This window comes from Argiope bruennichi, chromosome X1, assembly GCF_947563725.1.
Source record: "Argiope bruennichi chromosome X1, qqArgBrue1.1, whole genome shotgun sequence".
NCBI lineage: Eukaryota > Metazoa > Arthropoda > Arachnida > Araneae > Araneidae > Argiope > Argiope bruennichi.
In genome coordinates this window covers 9,124,698-9,144,495 of record NC_079162.1, presented here as the reverse complement: position 1 = coordinate 9,144,495, position 19,798 = coordinate 9,124,698, and the positions used below count along the sequence as shown (strand labels likewise).

General features: G+C 30.3%; 1 protein-coding gene across 5 annotated transcripts in view; it reads left to right on the top strand.

Annotated features, from left to right (window-relative positions):
• The window catches only part of LOC129958099 (gamma-aminobutyric acid receptor subunit beta-like), a 234,984-nt gene that overhangs the window by 100,511 nt on the left and 114,675 nt on the right, over nt 1-19,798 (top strand). For all 5 annotated transcript variants that reach the window (XM_056070288.1, XM_056070282.1, XM_056070287.1 and 2 more), the window contains one exon: nt 18,228-18,454. In XM_056070288.1, the coding sequence (XP_055926263.1) occupies nt 18,228-18,454 (227 nt within the window). The remainder of the gene's footprint in view (nt 1-18,227; nt 18,455-19,798) is intronic.

Below are 19,798 nucleotides of genomic sequence, written 5' to 3'. Positions count from 1 at the left end.
AAGGTTCAAATAAATGCTGTTCATCTGGAACTCGACAATTTTCCATTTTCATGTATATAAGCTCCCAACAGAAACTGATGAAAAACGAACATTCTGCTGAGTCGTGAAGAATTAATCAAAGAGAACTCGTCTCCTCCAAAAGCTCTTTCATATATATATTTGTATACAAATTTTTATATACATTCATATACTTATTTGTATACAAATATGTATATAAATGTAAATAACCTTCAAAATCGAAAATAACCAAAGTAAAATATCTGTCAATCGAAATGAAAAATAAGAAATAAAGAAAAGAAAAACAAAGAGGCTCTTCAAATAACACAAGTATTCCATTATACAAATTGCAAGAAGTCTTCATGGTGACTTATTTAAAATACGATTGGCTGATTGAAAAAGACTGCATTTACAATTGTATTTTTAAGGGAAGTTCCACCTATTTCTGCACTTCTTCGAAAGGACATTTTTATAAATCCTCTTTCCACATTCAAATATATTGATGAATTTTCAACTTAACGAGCTCCATTCTATTATCAATATTATTTACCCAGATAAAATTAATCAAAATTAGTAAGTCTTAAAACTCTGCCATTTTTTTCAGACTTAATATTTGAAATAATTCAGAAATTGATATTTAGACAAAGAAAAAAAATGAAGTTAAAATTAATCTATGCATTTTCTGAAATTCTAATATTTCCTACAAAATTATAAGCTACAAAAATCACACTTTTATAAATGAATTTATAAGAAGAATCAAAGATGCAATCTTGTAAATGCAGCTACAAATCAGATTAAGAAATAACCTTATTATCAACAGTTTTAGAAATAAATTAATAAAACGTTCAAATATATAAATTCAGCTGTAATTAAGTCAAACGCTTAAGAAATAATAATATCGGCTACAATGTGTGAATTTTTAATTAATGGCTTTCAGATAGAAGCTAAGAATAACATATTACAACGATATTGATGTAATTGTATTATTGGCTAACCGAATTGCAATATTCCGTAGAACAGCTTACGCAATTTTATTGGTTTAAGTTGAGTTGTTTATTTAAATGTTTGCACCAGGATATGTTCCCGAATAAAAGTATGAGGAGAAGTGGAAGTTTTGATATCGGTTTATTTCAAAATTTATTGACCTCAGAGAAAAACTTTAAATAAAGAGATTATAGCCATTAAAAAGAACTATAAAAGGAGTAACGGTTTATTTGACACAGGAAAAAAAATAAAACAATGTAATTTACGATATTTTTTCATTTTTTTAAGTTTGAAAATTTGGAATTGTTCTTAAGTACGTATATATAGAAGGGAATAATAGGTAAAATTTTCAAATCAATATATACATTGATTTTGAAGAATTTGACATTGTTGGGGGGAAAATAGTCATCGAAAAATGCTTGCACTTTTCTATCAGACCAAATTCGGGGATCAAAAAAACAACATTTATTCCAAGAATGCTTTTCTATGATTTCATATGGTGTAACAATGCAAAAAAAAAAGATTGAAAATGAAGTGAGCATTTTGTCTCAATTCTGAAGTTTTCGATTAACGTTATCCTCCTACTTTTTCATGCTTTTCGAGGATCAGTCGACACAAAGTCAGGCCATTTTTCTTTTTCAAATTAAATTTTAAACACGTATTTTTTTTTCTTTTGAAAATTGACTATTGTGACACCATCTGAAATTATAGAATAACGCTTTTAGAAATTTTTTCGGTCTAAAAATTCCAATTTATAGAAAAGTGCTTAAAAGCATTTTTTGGCGACTTTTCGATTTTTTCCAAAATTTATGTAGATATTGTCTTGAAAATTTTAATATTTAGTCCTTTATATATAGCATTTTCTTAAGAGGAATCCCAAAAATTTCTCTCCAACTATAAAAAATAAATTTTTCACTTTTTTAATTTAGTCCTGATCTAATTAGGTCATTTATCATTATGTGCTCATTTTATAGATCTTTGCTACTAATTTTAATTTAAAATTTTCTTTTCGGGCTAAAAATTTTTATTTCAAAGCGAAAAATAGGTGTTAAAATGACAACCTTGTATTGTTTTATCCTTCTGTACATTCTTCTTTTAATTTTGTTCCCATTCATTTTGGTCTATTTTAGATTGAGAGAAATATCATTTTGTTTTATTTGCGAATACTGTAGCAAGAAACGCTATTTTTGATGTGGTCCGTTTTGATTCCAAGATGCCATCAAAGCGTTTTGATTGCCCTTTACCACTTTTTGCATTTCTATTTGTTATTGATTAATGATTAATTTACAGGCGTTCCTAGAATTTCTGCATACTCCGTATTCATTTCGTTTGTATTGTGTATATGCGATGCTTTTTGTTTGTTTGTTTGGTTCCCCCCTCCCTCATTTGACAATTCTCACGTTTTTCTTCTAAACTCGGCTTTTCATTTTGTTGTTCTATATTAATTTTGATACATCTTACTTCTTGAAACAAAATGAGAAATAAGACAAATGACACCATTCAAAACTAATTTTAAAACGGAAAGATTCTAAGCGATATAAATCTGCATTACCTTCCAGTGTAGGATTTCATTTTATAGCCTCCTTATTATAGCCCTCAATGTTTCAGTGCGTTGAACTAACAGGTATTTGTTTTACACCTAAAGCAATAAAATGAATACAAAATCTAATCAGGTGCACTCTAAATATTAATAGTACTTGATAATTAGTTATTTTTCTGTTTAGATGTATATTAAAACTGAAATTTTTAGTGCACATCTTTACGGAGTCTATTGACATATTTAGTGAATAATATTTTTTATATCAAAAAAATAAATAGTTAGGATAACACATGAATTTGATAACACAAACGGACAAAGCAAAAAGGGTAAATGCATGGTCATAGCTGCCATTTCTTTCCATTCCATTTCAGCATAAAAATAGACCTTCATAATTACCAGTAGAAGATTTTAACTGATAAATATAAAGAAAATAGACAAAGATTTATTATGACCTTCAAAAGTTGAACTCAATCAAAATAAACTAAAGTGCCCAATTCCCATGTTAAAAATTATTTTTAAGTTTATAAAAAAAGTCAAACAAGAAACTATAAGCCAATAAATGTCACTTCACCTGTAGACCTATGTCGGATGTAGAGAACAAAAGATATCATTTTAAATATTAATATATTAAATGCTTACATATAAAATAATCATTATATAATTTTAACTATACTTTGTATCATCATTTGTTATTTATAACTAATATGTACAATATATTATACTGTAATATCTCGATTAAGACCGATCAAATAAGAAGATAGAGTAAAAAAATTCTTTTATTTATAGCCTTATATATTTACAAAGAACAACATGTTCTCATCTAGGTTAATATTATTTACAAAAAAAATCAAGTAACACTTGAATCAAGAAATAGTTTCTCGATCAAATGGGAGAAAAAGTTACCAAAAAATCGCTAACAAGCTGTTAGCTCTAAACGGCTACTCCTGGTCCGCTCCAGAAATCCACCGATCTTTATCAGATGAACCCTAAAAGAGAACCCTGAATCACAAGGAGTTTCTCAAAATATCATAAACAACCTTCCGTATGCCGAAATCTCACCAAATTCTAATTCGAAGACATTTTTTCCTCCTCTTTGGGAAAAAACACCGCATTTCCTTTTCATCAGATATCCGCCTCCAATTTTCTCATTGGTAAACTTGAGTTCCCTATCACCCAATAGCTGCTCAGCAACGGTTCTTCAGTGGTATAAAACCCTACCGAGGGAGTTTTTATTAAGGAACCATCTTTATAGCTAACCGCCTCTTCAGCATATGTCAATTGCAATCGATTTGCAGCTAACGCTGGCTGTTTTGCACTTGGATTTAAAACTTAATGACAATGGTTGCTGGGGATTGATTGATTCTTGATGACTTGAAGATTCCCTTTATTAAGAAGAAAAAAGTTTAGCATCTGGATGTTTTGACTTTCCTCTCCCTTGAAGACATGATGGATCTATTTGAAACGACGGGATATACATCTGTTCTCTCACACCTGTATAGTAACAAAAGACCAGACACAATGGTTCTCCTAGTGAAAAAAGATCCGCATCTGACGGTCCTTATGCACTTAAGTATGTGGGGGAAAACGGCAGACGTTACATCTGGTCATATATATATATATATATATATATATATATATATATATATATATATATATATATATATATATATATATATATATATATATATATATATATATATATATATATATATATATATATATATATATATATATATATAAAAGAAAACCTATCGAGATTTATTTTCTAATAAATGGCTTGTATAAATCTCAAAAAGAGAACTACTAAATGCTTAACTACCGAATAAAAGTAAGATATACAAACACTGCCTGAAACTTTATTTGAAACAAAAACACGATATTATTTTCAATCCAACTTTATCGCTCCAAGTAAATTTCTCATGCTTTCGAGTTTGAATGGAATTTCCAAACTAAATATATGAAAGAATCGTAAATCAATTGATAATGCGGTTTCTACTTTAAAATTCAGTTTTCATGGGGAATTCTACATTACAGGCGGTTGAATTCTGTCATTAATCATGAATCTTCTGAAATTCCCCATTTTCCTTTAATTGACTCCGAATTTGTAAGTGCTCTTCGGTCTTTCGATTCGAAAGAGTTTTCGCATTTATTACGAAATCGTTTATATAACGATATTTGTTTTCAACAAGAAAAATAACAATTGATTATTTAGAAAAGTAATCAGAATATCAGAATACTTTATTTTCTATCGCATTAAGGAAATCTTAAGAATTTAAAACATTCTTAAAGCATTTTTTATGAATCAGTTTAATTGTTCGTTTTAATTTGAAGCATTCGATTAAAATTGTTTATTTGATTTTTAAGTATCATATTTATTTCCAATAGGATGGATATTTATGAAGGAGGATTCCAATAGGATGGATATTATTTTACAATTCCCTTCGTATTTTCATCGAAAAGATGAATTTTTTGTATATATTTCATGTCAAATATTTTCAATATGCAATGATGCTGTTGAGTTCTTATTTTAACTGTCGTAAATAGTGTTTGAGGTTTTAAGGCATTCATAAAATGCTTTCTATTTAAAAAAATGAACAACAATTTAAATCTCCACCTTGAATTAAAAAAAGCAATATAATATTAAAATCACGATTATAGAACGCTTGCAATTTGTTATAATAAACTGTAGCATAGAAAACAAAGTAACATTCGTTCTGTATAGAGCAGAGACTTCTCTTAAAATTGTGAAGCTGAAAATGCAGCTGTTCTTGGCAAATTATTAACGTAATGGTGCCATTTAATTTCAAATTTTAAGCTCTTTTTTAATATATTTTCTTAATTACTGATTCATTGAAAGCATTATTAATTAATCATGAAATACAAATATCATTTAAGTCTAAGAAGTGTCTTGTTTTATCGGTTCTACATCTTATTGCTGCATATTACTCTCTCATTATCTAGACTTCCTTAATACAAATCGTAACTTTGACTTCTATTAGATAAGATTCTTATTTATAAATTAATATTATAATAAAGAATGTTCTTAAAATATATCTGAAGATTTATGTTATTAGTCAGTTTCGGCAATAACAAATGATCTGCTTCTAAGTATTTATGTCATTGGCCATTTTTGACAATCGCAAAAATAGCCAATCATTTGGAAGTATAATTATCTACAAAATTTTTCTAATTACGCGAGTTTTTCTTAATTTTGGAAAATAACTGTTGTGCAAAATATTGTTTTCTCTTACTTTTGTATTAAAAAGAACATTTGTTAACTTTTTTTTTAAGGTTAGCTCTGATAGTCACCCAAGTATAAAGCGTACAGGCTTTTTAATATGTTTTCAATGAAATTTCAAAATTGAAGCTATGGTTACTTTATCCAATATCTAAGAAAAAATGCAAAATTATTATTATGCCTAATAGAGTTCTTAAAAAGCGTCTAAGAAAATAATGTTGAAAAAAAACATTATCTTCTTCTGGAAAAAAATGCTACGGTATTCATTCTAATTCAATAAATCTTCAGTTTTGGTGCCACATCAATGCATTTAAATGAATCGGCAACATTTTACTCTGGTATGAACTAAATATAAAATTTTTATAGAAAATTCATTCTTTTCGTTAGCTCCCATCGCTCCATTCATTCTCACACATAATTGTTTTTCGTTTGGTTGGGATTCCCATTGTTTCATTTTTTATGATCTTTTGAGGATTGCTTAGTAAGGAATTTTAGTCAGATGACTCCTATTAGTTTAAGGCCATTTTCAGAAAGAAAATAATTGTGATGAATTTTGCAATAGTTCCATTTTCTAAATTTGTTTTGTGCCTTCATCCAATGAATATATTTTTTCAACGAATGCTTATTCCGTTAGTTATTTTTCTACTTAGCTTTGAAAGGTGTCAACATTTGAATATTTACAAGCAGAATACTTTTTTATAAATGGGTTTCATATGTGATTCTCCTTATTTCGTTGAAAGCAAAAAGAAATTTTCGAATACATTTCCGTTGTAGCTGAAAGAACAAATAATGAAATTTTCTAACCAAGTAAAAATGTTCTTGTGAAATAAAACAGGTATGCTATCAGAGAAAGAGAAAAGGAGGGGCTAAGCGGGATTTTTTTTTTTTTTTTTTGAATTGAAAAACAAAAATTGAAATAAATGAGTAATAAATGATATAATATGCAAAATTTATACAAATAGATAAGAATGACTGATGCTTCGCGTTGCAGAGAAATATGCAGTTCTACATTCCCGATCATAGCTATTAAACGAGAACATTTTCTTTTAGCATGAAAGATGTTCGATGCTATCTTTCACTGTCCACAGTGAATTGCCTCAAAGGTGCGGGTTGAGGTGTGCGGAAAAGTTTGAATTGCGCTCGAATTTGAAGCAAAGCAGCTGGCTCGCCAATATACGATGGTATTCTACTTTGCATGAAGCTGAGATTTTTATTCTGTATTAGTATTGTTGCAGTCATGGCGTTTCGGATGGACGGTCCTGATGACCCATATCTTCCAAAATGACGCTGATAGCGAGAATATTTGCGCTATGTCGTCACCAAATAAAACCATTGTTCACATTGAAAGACGCCATCCAGCAATCCATGCTGACAGATTGCGATGTTTGCCATACTAACAAATGTATGGATGAATGCTATGGATAATGTATTTCCTCCGCTAACGCATGTACGACTAATGGTATGCTGAGCACTTCTATGTCATTGCTCCATTATTCTATATAACACATCGTTCAGCCTAATATAGTTTTATCTGGTGACATGTTTGATAAGTTATGCTACGGATAATTATTGTTCCATAAACCAAAAATAAAAATTCTGGTTCCGTGTCTATATTTTCTGTATAAATAGCATTTCGCTGTGGTACTAAATTTTAGTTTCATATGTAAGTAATTGATTTTCAAAGTTCACTTTGTATCACTAAATACAAAGATCGCTTTTTATTGAGCTATTTCACTCAGTCTTTTATATTTTAGAACATATGACCATAAAAATGATCTTCATGAAAATTTGGATGAAATCTAGCGCTTATTTGCAAAATTGAAATGTCTCAAGAAATAAATATTTTGTGGGTACTCTGAGGTAAAAATAAATTGTAATAATCCGAATTAAATAATATTTAATAAATTTTTATTTTACGTATTTAGACAAACAACAAATATATTTTCGTTTAGAAAAATTTGTTATCTTCTGATTTGTATTCTATTTCTAAATTTCTAATCTTGCTAAATATTGAGAAGATATCAAAGATCAGGATTTTTTTATCATCTATTACTTATATAAAGCTCAATGTGTGTGTGCGTGTGCCTGTGTGTGTGTTGGCGCTCTACAGACCAAACCATTTGACCTACAGCTACCAAATTTAGTACATGTATACCTTGGAGGTCGAGAATGTGCACCTGGGGTCCCTTTTTTGAATTTTTAATTAGAATTTTAATTATTAATTAAAAACTAACTTTCCCGTCAAAAAAATCTTTTCATTTTCCCCACCGCCAAATGAGTAAAGCTTCAGTTTTTTTTCTCACGCTAATGAGGTTAGGCTTAAGATTTTTCGGCCGCTTATTTCAAATGATTCTGTTTATTTTCTTAATGTTTGATACATTTAAAATTAAACATTGTTAATTAACCGATCTCTCAGATTCATTCTGAAGTACTTTTGAATTAAAATTAAACAGAATAAAGGAAATTAAAAATTTCTAATCTGCATAGCGTTACCCCAACTGGCGTAGAAAAATTCACGCATTTGCGTTATCGTAACTGGCGTTGAAAATTCACGCATGCGCATTGTGTTCTGATTGTTGACAACGGATGCGGACTTGATTTAAATTATTTTTAGGTTAGTTGCATGCTTTTGTAATTAAATTGTATTTATGTTAGTTATATATTTTTTGTATATGTTTATAGTTTTAAGTACATCGTTTTTTAAGCAGTTTTTTTAAACTTGTTTTTAACCGATTATTTTAAACGATTCGTTTTATTTTCTTAGTTTTTGATGCATTTAAAGTTAAACATTGTTAATTAATCGATCTGCTCGTGATGAATCTGAGAAAATTCTGTTGACAAATTCTTGAAATATTACATAAATTAAGAAAGATATTCTTTAGTGCCCATAAAGTTTAAACGCTCAGTGACTGTTTTCAGTAATCATATTACAAAAAAATACTTTGTTTCAGTAAAAAATACTATTATATTAATTGCAGATTAATCCTTTTCATTTTAATTTAAAGTATAAATTCTACGGGAGCTAAAAGAAAATTAGAGATACATATTATGTTATGACTGAAGGCCTTTATAATATTATGAGTGAATTATATGACTATCAAAATTTGAAGTTTTAAAATACTTTATGAAGAAGCTATTAAAGTAGGAATTGCATAAAATATTTAATTATTAAAATTTTAACGAACATTAAGATTGGCGAACCAGCTGGTCGCCAAAGGCGGCTAGTTAATAATAAGGACATTATCTTGCAGCACTTCCCCGATTTTGCCATATTTTATCAAATGACCCAAAATTTACTATGAGGTAATGGTTGTAATTCGAGTTCTCCATCCAAACCCTATACATCCATCCAATATGATACCTTATATTATATTCATTTAATTAAAGAAACGAAATTCAGAATATTTGTCAAATTTTTTGACGTTATTAATCTTGACAGCAAAGGTAATCGTCCAATTTTCTCACTCATGCACCATTCTTGCAGACTTTATTATTCGTTTGACGGATCTTTCAAAAGACAAAAAAAAAAAAAAAAAGACGTGAAAAATCTTAAAAACAAACCCAAGTGTAATTTCTCTTGCACCACGAACTAAATAGACTGTTTTGTCATGATTTATGTCTTTGGAGAGGATGACTGATTATGTTTAGTCCAATCTATTTATTCAATGTAGTCTATAGTTTCAAAATTTTTTGAGACAATTTTAATATATCTTGTACATTTCAAACTGTGGGTTTTTGCTTTTAGTGTTTTCTATAACCCAACTCTCATATGTCTTATCTCTCATCCGTTATGACAGTAAAAAACATGTTCTCTGAGAGGGCATTTCACAAGATTCGATTAATCTCACGACCAAAATTGAAGGCCTGTTAGTTCTCAAAAATCTCTCTTAATCAGACACCTGTTCCGTCACCTGACTAAAGCATGAAACGTTATTTATCTTACTTTACCGTTCTTGTACTCAAAGGAAGATACCTAATAATTGCATTCAGTTTAATACTCTTGTTAATAGCACATGTGTAAGTTGATATACTAAGATCCAGCTTTGCTTCAGAAAATAATAGTATCAATGCCTTGGTAATGGAATCTGCATTCAATGATGAAACACGTCGTTTTTCTTAGCGGTTGATATTCAAAGTATCCGACTAAGGACAACTTGGGCCTTAATTAATGAAATAAAAATCTTCGCTATATAAGATATATTACAAGTTCAAATAAATGACTCAATCTATATACTTATAATAAAGCTCAATGTGTGTGTGTGTGTGTGTGTGTGTGTGTGTGTGTGTGTGTGTGTTGGCGCTCTACAGGCCAGGTCATTTGACATACAGCTACCAAATTTGGTACATGTATACCTTAGAGGTCGGGAATGTGCACCTGGGGTCCCTTTTTTTGAAATTTTAATTAGAATTTTAATTATTAATTAAAAACTAACTTTCCCGCCAAAAAAATCTTCCATTTTCCCCACCGCCAACTTTTCCGCCAAAATAATCTTCCATTTTCCCCAACGCCAAATGATTTCGGATTTAGTTCTTTTTTTTTTCCAACAGTAATGAGGCTAGGGTTAAGATTTTTCGGCGGATTATTTCAAACGATTCTGTTTATTTTCTTAATGTTTTATGCATTTAAAATTAAACATTGTTAATTAATCCCTGTTTCAGATTCATTCTGAAGTACTTTTGAATTAAAATAACACAGAATAAAGGAAATTAAAAATGTATAATCTGCATAGCGTTACCCCAACTGGAGTAGAAAAATTCACGCATTTGCGTTACCGTAAAAGGCGAAGAAAATTCACGCATGCGCACTGTGTTCTGATTGTTGGCATGGCAACCATTAACAACGGACGATTTAAATTACTTTTAGGTTAGTTGTATGCTTTTGTAAGTAAATTGTATTTATGTTAGTTATATATTTTTTGATATATGCTTATAGTTTTAAGTACATCGCTTTTAAGTAGTTTTTTTAAACCTGTTTTCGACCGATTATTTTAAACGATTCATTTTATTTTCTTAGTGTTTGATGCATTTAAAATAAAACATTGTTAATGAATCGATCCGTTCATGATGAATCTGAGAAAATTTTGTTGACAAATTCTTGAGATATCACATAAATTAAGAAAGATATTCTTTAGTGGCCATAAAGTTTAAACGCTCAGTGACTCTATTATCAGTAATCATATTATTAAAAAAATGCTTTGTTTCAGTAAAAAATATTATTATATTAATTGCAGATTAATCCTTTACACTTTAATTTAAAGCATAAATTCTACGAGGGGTAACAGAAAATGAGAGAGATACATATCACGTTATGACTGAAGGCCTTTATAATATTATGAGTGAATTATATGACTATCAAAATTTGAAATTTTAAAATATTTTGCTGAAGAATCTATTAAAGTTGGAATTGCATAAAATATTTAATTATTAAAATTTTAACGAACATTAAGATTGGCGAACCGGCTGGTCGCCAAAGGCGGCTAGTATTTTATAAAAATCAAAAATTGCATTTTTTGCAGAAATGCTGCATTTGGATTTGGTATTAAAAAATTTATCTTTGGCCCTGCTTTATATTTTTTTATAAAAAGATGCTGGAAGATCAGTAATAATGTAAAATGAAAACATTTGAAGACACAACGATATAATGAAGAGATATGTGCATATGTAAACAACATTTCCATATGCATTGAATATTGCACCTTAATCTTTTTTCAACTTTTCATAAATGTGCTTCTTGGAATTTTAAACATCTTAAAATTTTACAGTGTTGTTCGTGTAGTCAACGACATCTCGATTACATTATTTGGTCCCTAAATCAAAAAAGTGAAAATTCGTCTTTCTCAAAAAATGTAAACTTTGTCAAATACTTCTTCAAACAAAAATAATTCAAACATCTTTAAAAAATAGTATTTTTGGAGTGACAAATCCATCCGATGCACATAATATTCATTACCAGAATTTGCAATTTTTCTAACAATGCATGAAATGTCTTCTTTCGAAATCGCTTGTTTGATTCAGTCGTGCATAGAATTAAGCATGGTGCATAAGTAATCACTGGCAGATCTGGTTCTAAAAGTGTTTATTTCTTATTCATGCATGAAGCCGAAACTTGATTGTTCTACATGCCTGGTGTTAATGGATGAAGTTCCAGCTCCATTGAACTTATCGATTGAATCTGAAGTTACCAAGTAGGCATATGGATTTGCTTGGGACTTTTGAATCCTATACTTCAGGGTGGTTCCACCAATAGAAAACAGTGATGTAACTGTTTAAAACACTTTTCATGATCAATGTGTAGAAGATAATCAAATGAATGCACGTCGCACAAATGAAAAATATTTTTAACAAGAGTTAGCTTTATGTATCTACTTTTGCAGAAGAAAATGTAACATTTTAATTTCTTCCTTTTTTACGATTCTATTCGCCTCGTAACTGCTACATCAAAAGCCAATCTGGAAATGTCTAATCCAGAATGATGACGCACACTTGTACATAAATGGATACATCAATATTGTATAAGTTTGAGATTGTTTCATCCTAGGTGTTATGAAGTTCTAAATTGAGTTCAATCTGAAGTAATAAAAAACAATTGAATTCAGAGCAGACGATATGATTGACAGCCCAGAAACTCAAATCCAACAGCTTCTGATATGGAAAGAGAACTTGTCAGGCTGGCAAACCAACTGCCACTATTGTCAGAAACGAATATCTTCCGAGTGACAGCTGCGAAATTCTTCAGCTTGATGAAAGATTAAAAAAACTCTGCAGTCAAAAATGAAGGTGCAGGGAAAGAAGAAATAAATAAATAAATCTGTATTGCCAATTTGTTCAAGAATTGCAAGTGAAACTTATAGATTCTGCAACTGAAAATGTCATTTGAATTTTTAATTCGTGTCATTTATCCATTTTTACATTTAATGAATTTACCTAAATTTCTTTTTGTTTACATAGATACCTCAATAACTGCTTTTTTACGAAGGTAATTCTGACATCGACCAAGAAGAATTTAATTTATCACGTAATTTGCATAATTTTTTTTACTGATATTTCTTTCAAAAAAGGATGGAAATAACAGATGTTTCGGAGCTATTTCTAATAAGGTAGTATTGAAAATGGGATATTCACTTGCTAATGAACTGTAGACAATAATTTGATAGATTTTAATTAAAATGTCTTCTTTTTTTAATGCGAAATATTTTACTAGTTCCAGATTGTAAACATTCAAAATTTATCATTATTTTAAATTTGTGATTTTTAAACTATTTTACACTATTCGTTCGTCTTCCCCTCAGTATAGGTGTCCAGTTGCGAGATCCTATGGAACGTTTCTTCTTTTCAGTTCCATCCCTAAATGGCAAGTCAGGGAGTTCTCCATGATAGACCTCCATCTCTCTGTTTGCTTTTTATTTCAAATAGACAAAAACTTTACATGTTGATCCTATGTGGCAACCCCTTAAACGCATAGTGTATTATTGTCCCCTGTGGCTGGTACCTAACCGCCAAAGCGTTTAATTTATGGAAGATGAAGCAAGGGAGTGACTTTCTTAAGTTTGAAATGAAGGGTTGTCTCTATATTCGAGAGCTATCGAAACGTTTCTTTTCATTTTACTTCTCAAGTAAGCCACAACACTGGAAATGCTCGGAGAAAACGGTTTTCTTTTCTTTTTGGCCTTCAAGACTAATTATAAATGGATAGCATATGAGCCAGAGAAAAAACTCTTCTTTTGAGTAAGTATCGCATGTAAAATCAAACCATTTCTTTTGGTGATTCCTTTGTTGCCAAATTGGTGTCATAAGCGAATGAAACTTTTCAAATGTTATCCCCGTTCTTCATCGAGAAAAGTATGTGCGGACTCTCAATTACACTTTGATTTTTCCCTGTTAGAAATCTTTTCTACGAAGCTCCAGAAAGTTTCTAAATTTAAGACTTTTGGTACAATTTCATGTTTTGTTGAGTCATATAACTCTTTAAACTCCTTTAAATGCGTCATATCTTATTGAAGAGCTTTGAACGATTCACTGATAGTCAATGCCGATGAAAAGAAAAACCGAGGAGTAACGCATATACATCGCATAACTGTTAGTTTCGAAGACCCTTGCCATCAAACATCTTTTTTTAACTTTCAATACTTCTAAGTTACCTCTAATTGTTAAAGCATAATACTTAAAATGTGATATACTATCATATATTCCTAATCCGTTTTTTTAATGTTAACAATTTCATATCTCAAAAGATATTTGTCTTTAGCCTTTGACTCAAGCCTATTCAAGCAGGAAAAAAAGGAAGATAAATAGCAGTGTACCACAAAAGAAAAATGTGTAAAATGCAAAGGCTCCCAAACTTCTTTTTTTTTTTTTCTTGAAAATTTTAGAAGGAACAGAGAGCTATATGTTCGTACGAAATATTCGGAGGCAGAAAATTGTTAAAATCACTCAGGGCTTTTTAATTGAATTATTTTCTAGCTACATTAATTCAAATTTGGAAACTATTTTGAACTTCCGAATTGGGCTGGGCTGCTTTTCCCACGCTTCTATGGGTCTCATTCCGGAACTTTGGAAAACACAGGCCTAAAATATGCGAACTCAAATATTTTTTTCAAAAAAAAGTAACTTCTTTAAGGCATATAAATTCTGAATATGCGTTCCCTTCTGCATCCTTTAGCGGACATGGCTTTCGAATCATGGTTTAACGAAGAAACTATAAAATTGTCCAAAAAGTACAAACCCTTATCTAATAATGAAGAAAAAGAATAAAGCTGAATTAATAAAAAATACGAATAAGGCTAAAATTAAACAGCAGAACATTTTAATATAATAATTTTAAATATGACCATGAAACTGAACTACTGCATTTACATCTAAATTAATTCAAGATTCAAAATATAGTTTTCAATAAGTTTATATTAATATCTTTCAGAAGTCAACTGTCACAATCAGCATCACTAATTTCGCAATCGAAAACGACATTCTGTGTGTTCGATGTGCCGAAGAAGCAACAAATTGAAAATTTAGAAAAATCGGAGTTTATTTTTTCCCAGATTGGAGACACGGAAAATTGAGGATTAGTTACGTAACTTAACGTGAGGCGCCTATTCAGAGGCAAGTTTCAACGAGAAATTACCCAGCTTGAGAATTACAGTCGCCTATAAATAGCTCCTCAACTATTTCTCTTGCTCAATTATTCATGCGTAAACGACCGGAGGCGCTAGAAAAGAAAAAAAAAATGTTGAGCAGAGCAGCAATAACGATTTGCAGGCATTTAGAACGCTTCTTTAAGTGACAGATTTCTGAACATGTAAAGGCACAACATTGTAGGGAAATCAATCATGTTTAAATACTGTAAGATTTTCGCCTGAAACAGAGATTTTCCAAATGTTTTTGTCAGAAAGTAAATCTCTTCTGCCTGTCTCTCCTCTCGGTTTCTTGAGTGAAGTTGAAAACGAATTCAAATGGATTCCTGCAAAGATAATAAATATCGGAGCACTTCAAACAAAGACCGTTTTAAGACTTTTATTTAGTAATTAATTCTAAAATGCCATATAAATGACATTAATGCTTATTTTTTTATTTCGATTTGATCTCGATAGGATGCGTTTTATGAAGATTAGGAAGAAGTCATAAATGAAACCAAATGATTTTCAGTCGTCTTTCAATTATTTCAGGAAAAAATCGAACTGAGTTTAATAAACGAATCGAACATAGTTTAATAAAGGAATCGAACAACGATGTCCATTCCACTATAACCCTATTTTATTGTGGAAGCGGGCTAATATAATAAAATATATTATAATAAGGGAGCGTTAATATAATTTCAAAATTAAAACTGTTTTTAGAGCCATACTTTGATAATAATTTTAAAGAGTCATTTTTTTTTTATTTTAAATATCTTTTATTTTTTAATTTTGATTTTTAATGATAAATATTACTTTTTCTTGAAATCAACATTTAACTCAAATTCGTCAATGCCACTGATATGGAAACCAAATTTTATTAAGTTGATATTTTACTCCAATCCAAGGGAAATCCAAGTATACCAACTTTCAAAACTCATGTATTCAGGAAGTGATTAAAAGTTGTTTGCAAACTTCCAAAATTTCTAACATGACGGAACCAAGTTGAATAATATTTTGAAGGGAATTCTAGTTCTCAGTGCCTATTTGAAAGCAAATAAAAGAACAGGCCTCATTCTAACTATTTCAAAGTTATTCTAACTATTTGAAGTCTGTTTTATGAAGAATCGAGAGGTATTGTAATCGCCAAAAAATTTGAACTCGATCTTGAAGAATCTCCACGTTTCCTGAATCTGTCTGTAAGCATGAGAGCTCAAAAACGTTTTCAACTAGACGTTTGAAATTTGATTTATGAACTTATGGCCAACTTGTTCTATCCAATTTTCAAAGAAATCCATTCACAGGAAGTCTGCGTGGTTGGCTGTTCGAACTCAAGAGCTAGACAGATCAAATGTGTACACATCTCAAACAGAGATTCTCATCACATTTTGAGCCAAAACCATGAAAGGGTCTCAGTCTGCATGGAAGCCCAATAAATCAAAATGCACTTCAATCAATAAAATTCAGTATGCTGTCCTGTGATTACAACTGTTCTTCTGTATCAAATTTTGGTTTGAATCAACAGACAGAAAGGTGCGCAAAATATATAGATAAATTCAGTCAAAATGCTGTGCAAAATCTGCATTTATTAACTGTTGTCTTGCAAGGTGATGCGGGTAGGAGTAGAAAAGACCTTGAGTCGGGAGAACCACTCCCTTTAGAGTCACAAATTATTTGATAGCAAAAACAATTCTAGGACGACAATAAATAAAAATGGGCAGCAAAACCCGAATATATGGCACCAATATGTATTCGGCATAATATAAGCATTAAATGCCCAATGGCATTGAATGCTTATTTCTCAAGAACATCCAGATGAACCCAACTTTTGCTTTTCCTTACCATCGGTCGGTTGAAGTATGCAAAGCTTCTATCATTCCTCATCCATTTTGTAAAGAGTTAAAAAAATGTTAAGCAAGTGGCTGTTTGAAATATCTTTGGGTAATGAGTTGCAAAAAGGCTCGAAACAAGAATTTCGAAATAATTCAAATTCAAGACAGGGGAAGGACTTTTACAGCTTATAATTGGGAAAGCGATGTTTTGATGTATTTATTTTTCACGTACTTTCTTTCTTTCTCCTTATGACATATTTCCTCAATTAAAGATAGAAAAATAGGGGCATAAAGTTGTCTGAATTATTAGAGAACGAAACATAAAAATTTCAGATATATATATTAAGCAATCATAAGTCTCCATAATACATTAGCTGAATGTGATTTCAAGGTAAAAAGTGCCAATCAAACTAAGAATATCAAATAATCAAAGCCAAAATTTTATGCTTCTCTGAACAAACTTCACGAATAGCCATAAATTGAAGAAATACGGGTTACTTAAAAAAGAGGTTATATTATTCAGCTCAGAATATCTGCAAACTAATTAGAAACGTTTCTATATAAAATCGCTGATCATGCTTTAAAGAAAAGCATCTGTTAAGTCTACAATCAAAATTTTAAACTCGGAATCGAATCAAGAAAGTGATAGACATACATCAAGTATGTAATGAAAAGAGAGCTAAAAGTTAATTTAAGAAGACCAATTTTAAAATTTAATTAAGGCCAATTTTTAAAAGTACATTTTTATTAGTGTACTAGACAGGAAGATTTTAATGATTTTCAGCTTTTTAATATTGATATCAGTTGTTCCTCAAATCCAATCTCTGTTGCATTGGATTCATTTTTGATTGAATGAATCGTTTAATTGATAATTTAGAATTTAGAACTAAAACTATTAAAATAAAGCATTATAATCGAAATCAGACAAGTATTCAAAATTTACAGATTCCAGCATATTAAGAATTAATTGATAAATTGGTTAGAAAATTCCATCTTTATTGGCTTGAAACAAATCAAGTTAAATTAAAATAAGCAAAATGGATGTTTATCTCTAGATCTCCATTGCCGTTAAATGTTTAATATATTTTAATGATGGCATGTTAGGATTTTGAACACTTGTATATAAAATGAAACAAAGATAACATTCCAATTGCTCAATGGAGCAAAAATTGTTCTGTATTAGAAAAAAGTATCAATTAATTTGTCGAAGAATGAACTGCAGAAAATAAAATATTTTTCTCAATCAATTATATTAAACATTTATATATAATCAGTCCCTTGGAAATTATGCGTAACAAACAAACAAATTAACAAAATAATTGCTTTCGATTTTGTCAAGTGCTTTCATTCCATTTGACATTTGTGTGTTCTCAATGAAAATACGATATTTTCGGAAATGAAATATCTTTAGTTACTCTTCCTAGAAAGGGTGAGGAAGAAAATTGAATGCCATGATAATGAATTATGTATCAAATAATCCAATCCAACTTTCTTCTCTTTACTAATCAAAGTCTGTTGATTGCTTCTAGGATTTTACTCTTGATTTCTACTTTCGTCAAGCTTGGACTGATGACCGGCTTTCGTTTACCCCGAGGACGGGATTCGAGAGCTTGACGGTAGGCGCCGAGGTCGCTGATCGAATTTGGGTCCCGGACACCTTTTTTGTAAACGAGAAGAGCGCCTATTTCCACAAAGCTACTACACAAAATACATTCCTCCGTATCTCCGCAGGTGGTGAAGTCTTCAGAAGCATTAGGTAAGCTCATATCATGCTTTCAACTGCTCATTGGGTTGAAAAGAAAACATCTTTCATCTTAAGTTTGGATTATATTCGAAAGATTTCTCAGATATTTGAAATCTAAGAAACTTTATTTTATTGAAATGAAACTCATTACAAGTAAAATATAGAGATGAAACGAAGTTGATCCAAAGTAGTTTTTTTCTGTTCTACCCTTCATCAGTGGCATAATAAAGATGCCCTGAACATGGTTCTCACCCCATCATTATATTTGTCTCTACACAGAGACACAAACACGCTGTTTGCCAAATAAGACTGTCACCGGTGCTCTCCAACTTTCTTGCATCCCGATACCTGCTTATATGAAAGCTCTTAATTTATCTATAATAGATATTGAAATGGTTGTCATTTGCAATGCAGTTTTCCTAGGGAGACGAAAGAATGAATAAATTTCCATGAAATGTAGAATTAACCAACCTCTATCTTACCAAAGCGTCCAAAATGAAGAATTCTTTGAATCAGTGTTATTTTATAAAATAATTCTAATTGGAGTCAACTCTGTTATAATGCATAAAACATAACGAAAACAGATTGTAAGCGTTATTAGGGAAATAGAGTAAAAAACAATTTTAGTGACAAAAGTTCTTTATCCCTATCTTTATCTTCAGGTCTAGGTTGATTTTCACAATTTCAAATGAGTTGAGCAAATTTAGATAATGAAGTGAAAATGTTGCAATGAACAGACAAAAACAAACAGTTTTGAACAACTGACTTTTTTATGAAATGCGACCCATGACGAATGAAAAGAGCCTTCTTCTAATTTAAGATCGAACCAGATGCGAATCAAACATGGAAGATAATCTTCAAAACATGCTATCGTAAATACTAAATCGATTTTTATTAGTAATAATTCATAAGATTCGGTAAATGGGATCACTTTTTGGGTTATTATTGATCAAAAATGGCTGATCACCTCTACACACTTCGATATACAATTAACATCGATCCAAATTTTGTTCATTTATAAGAATGTAAAATCTAGTCGGAGATATTCTCCAAGAGTTGGCAATAAAAATGGATCGACGGAACTGTAAATGACGCCACATGTGATTTCATCTCATTCTCAGATGCTATTAACTCGCCTTTTTCAGCTATAAACATTATATTTAATCATTTTTTTTCTTTTTATGCTAAACAAATATCAGAAATATATAAATTATGGAAAGCAACAGAAATTCTTGATTAAGTTTGAAAAGAAAACATATGCTTTTGTTGCCAATTTCAAAACTTTTGTATGATGAGCTCCTTTTCAAGCATCTTCGACAAAATTTCAAATAGAGGATTCTAATGATAGGCTAATGA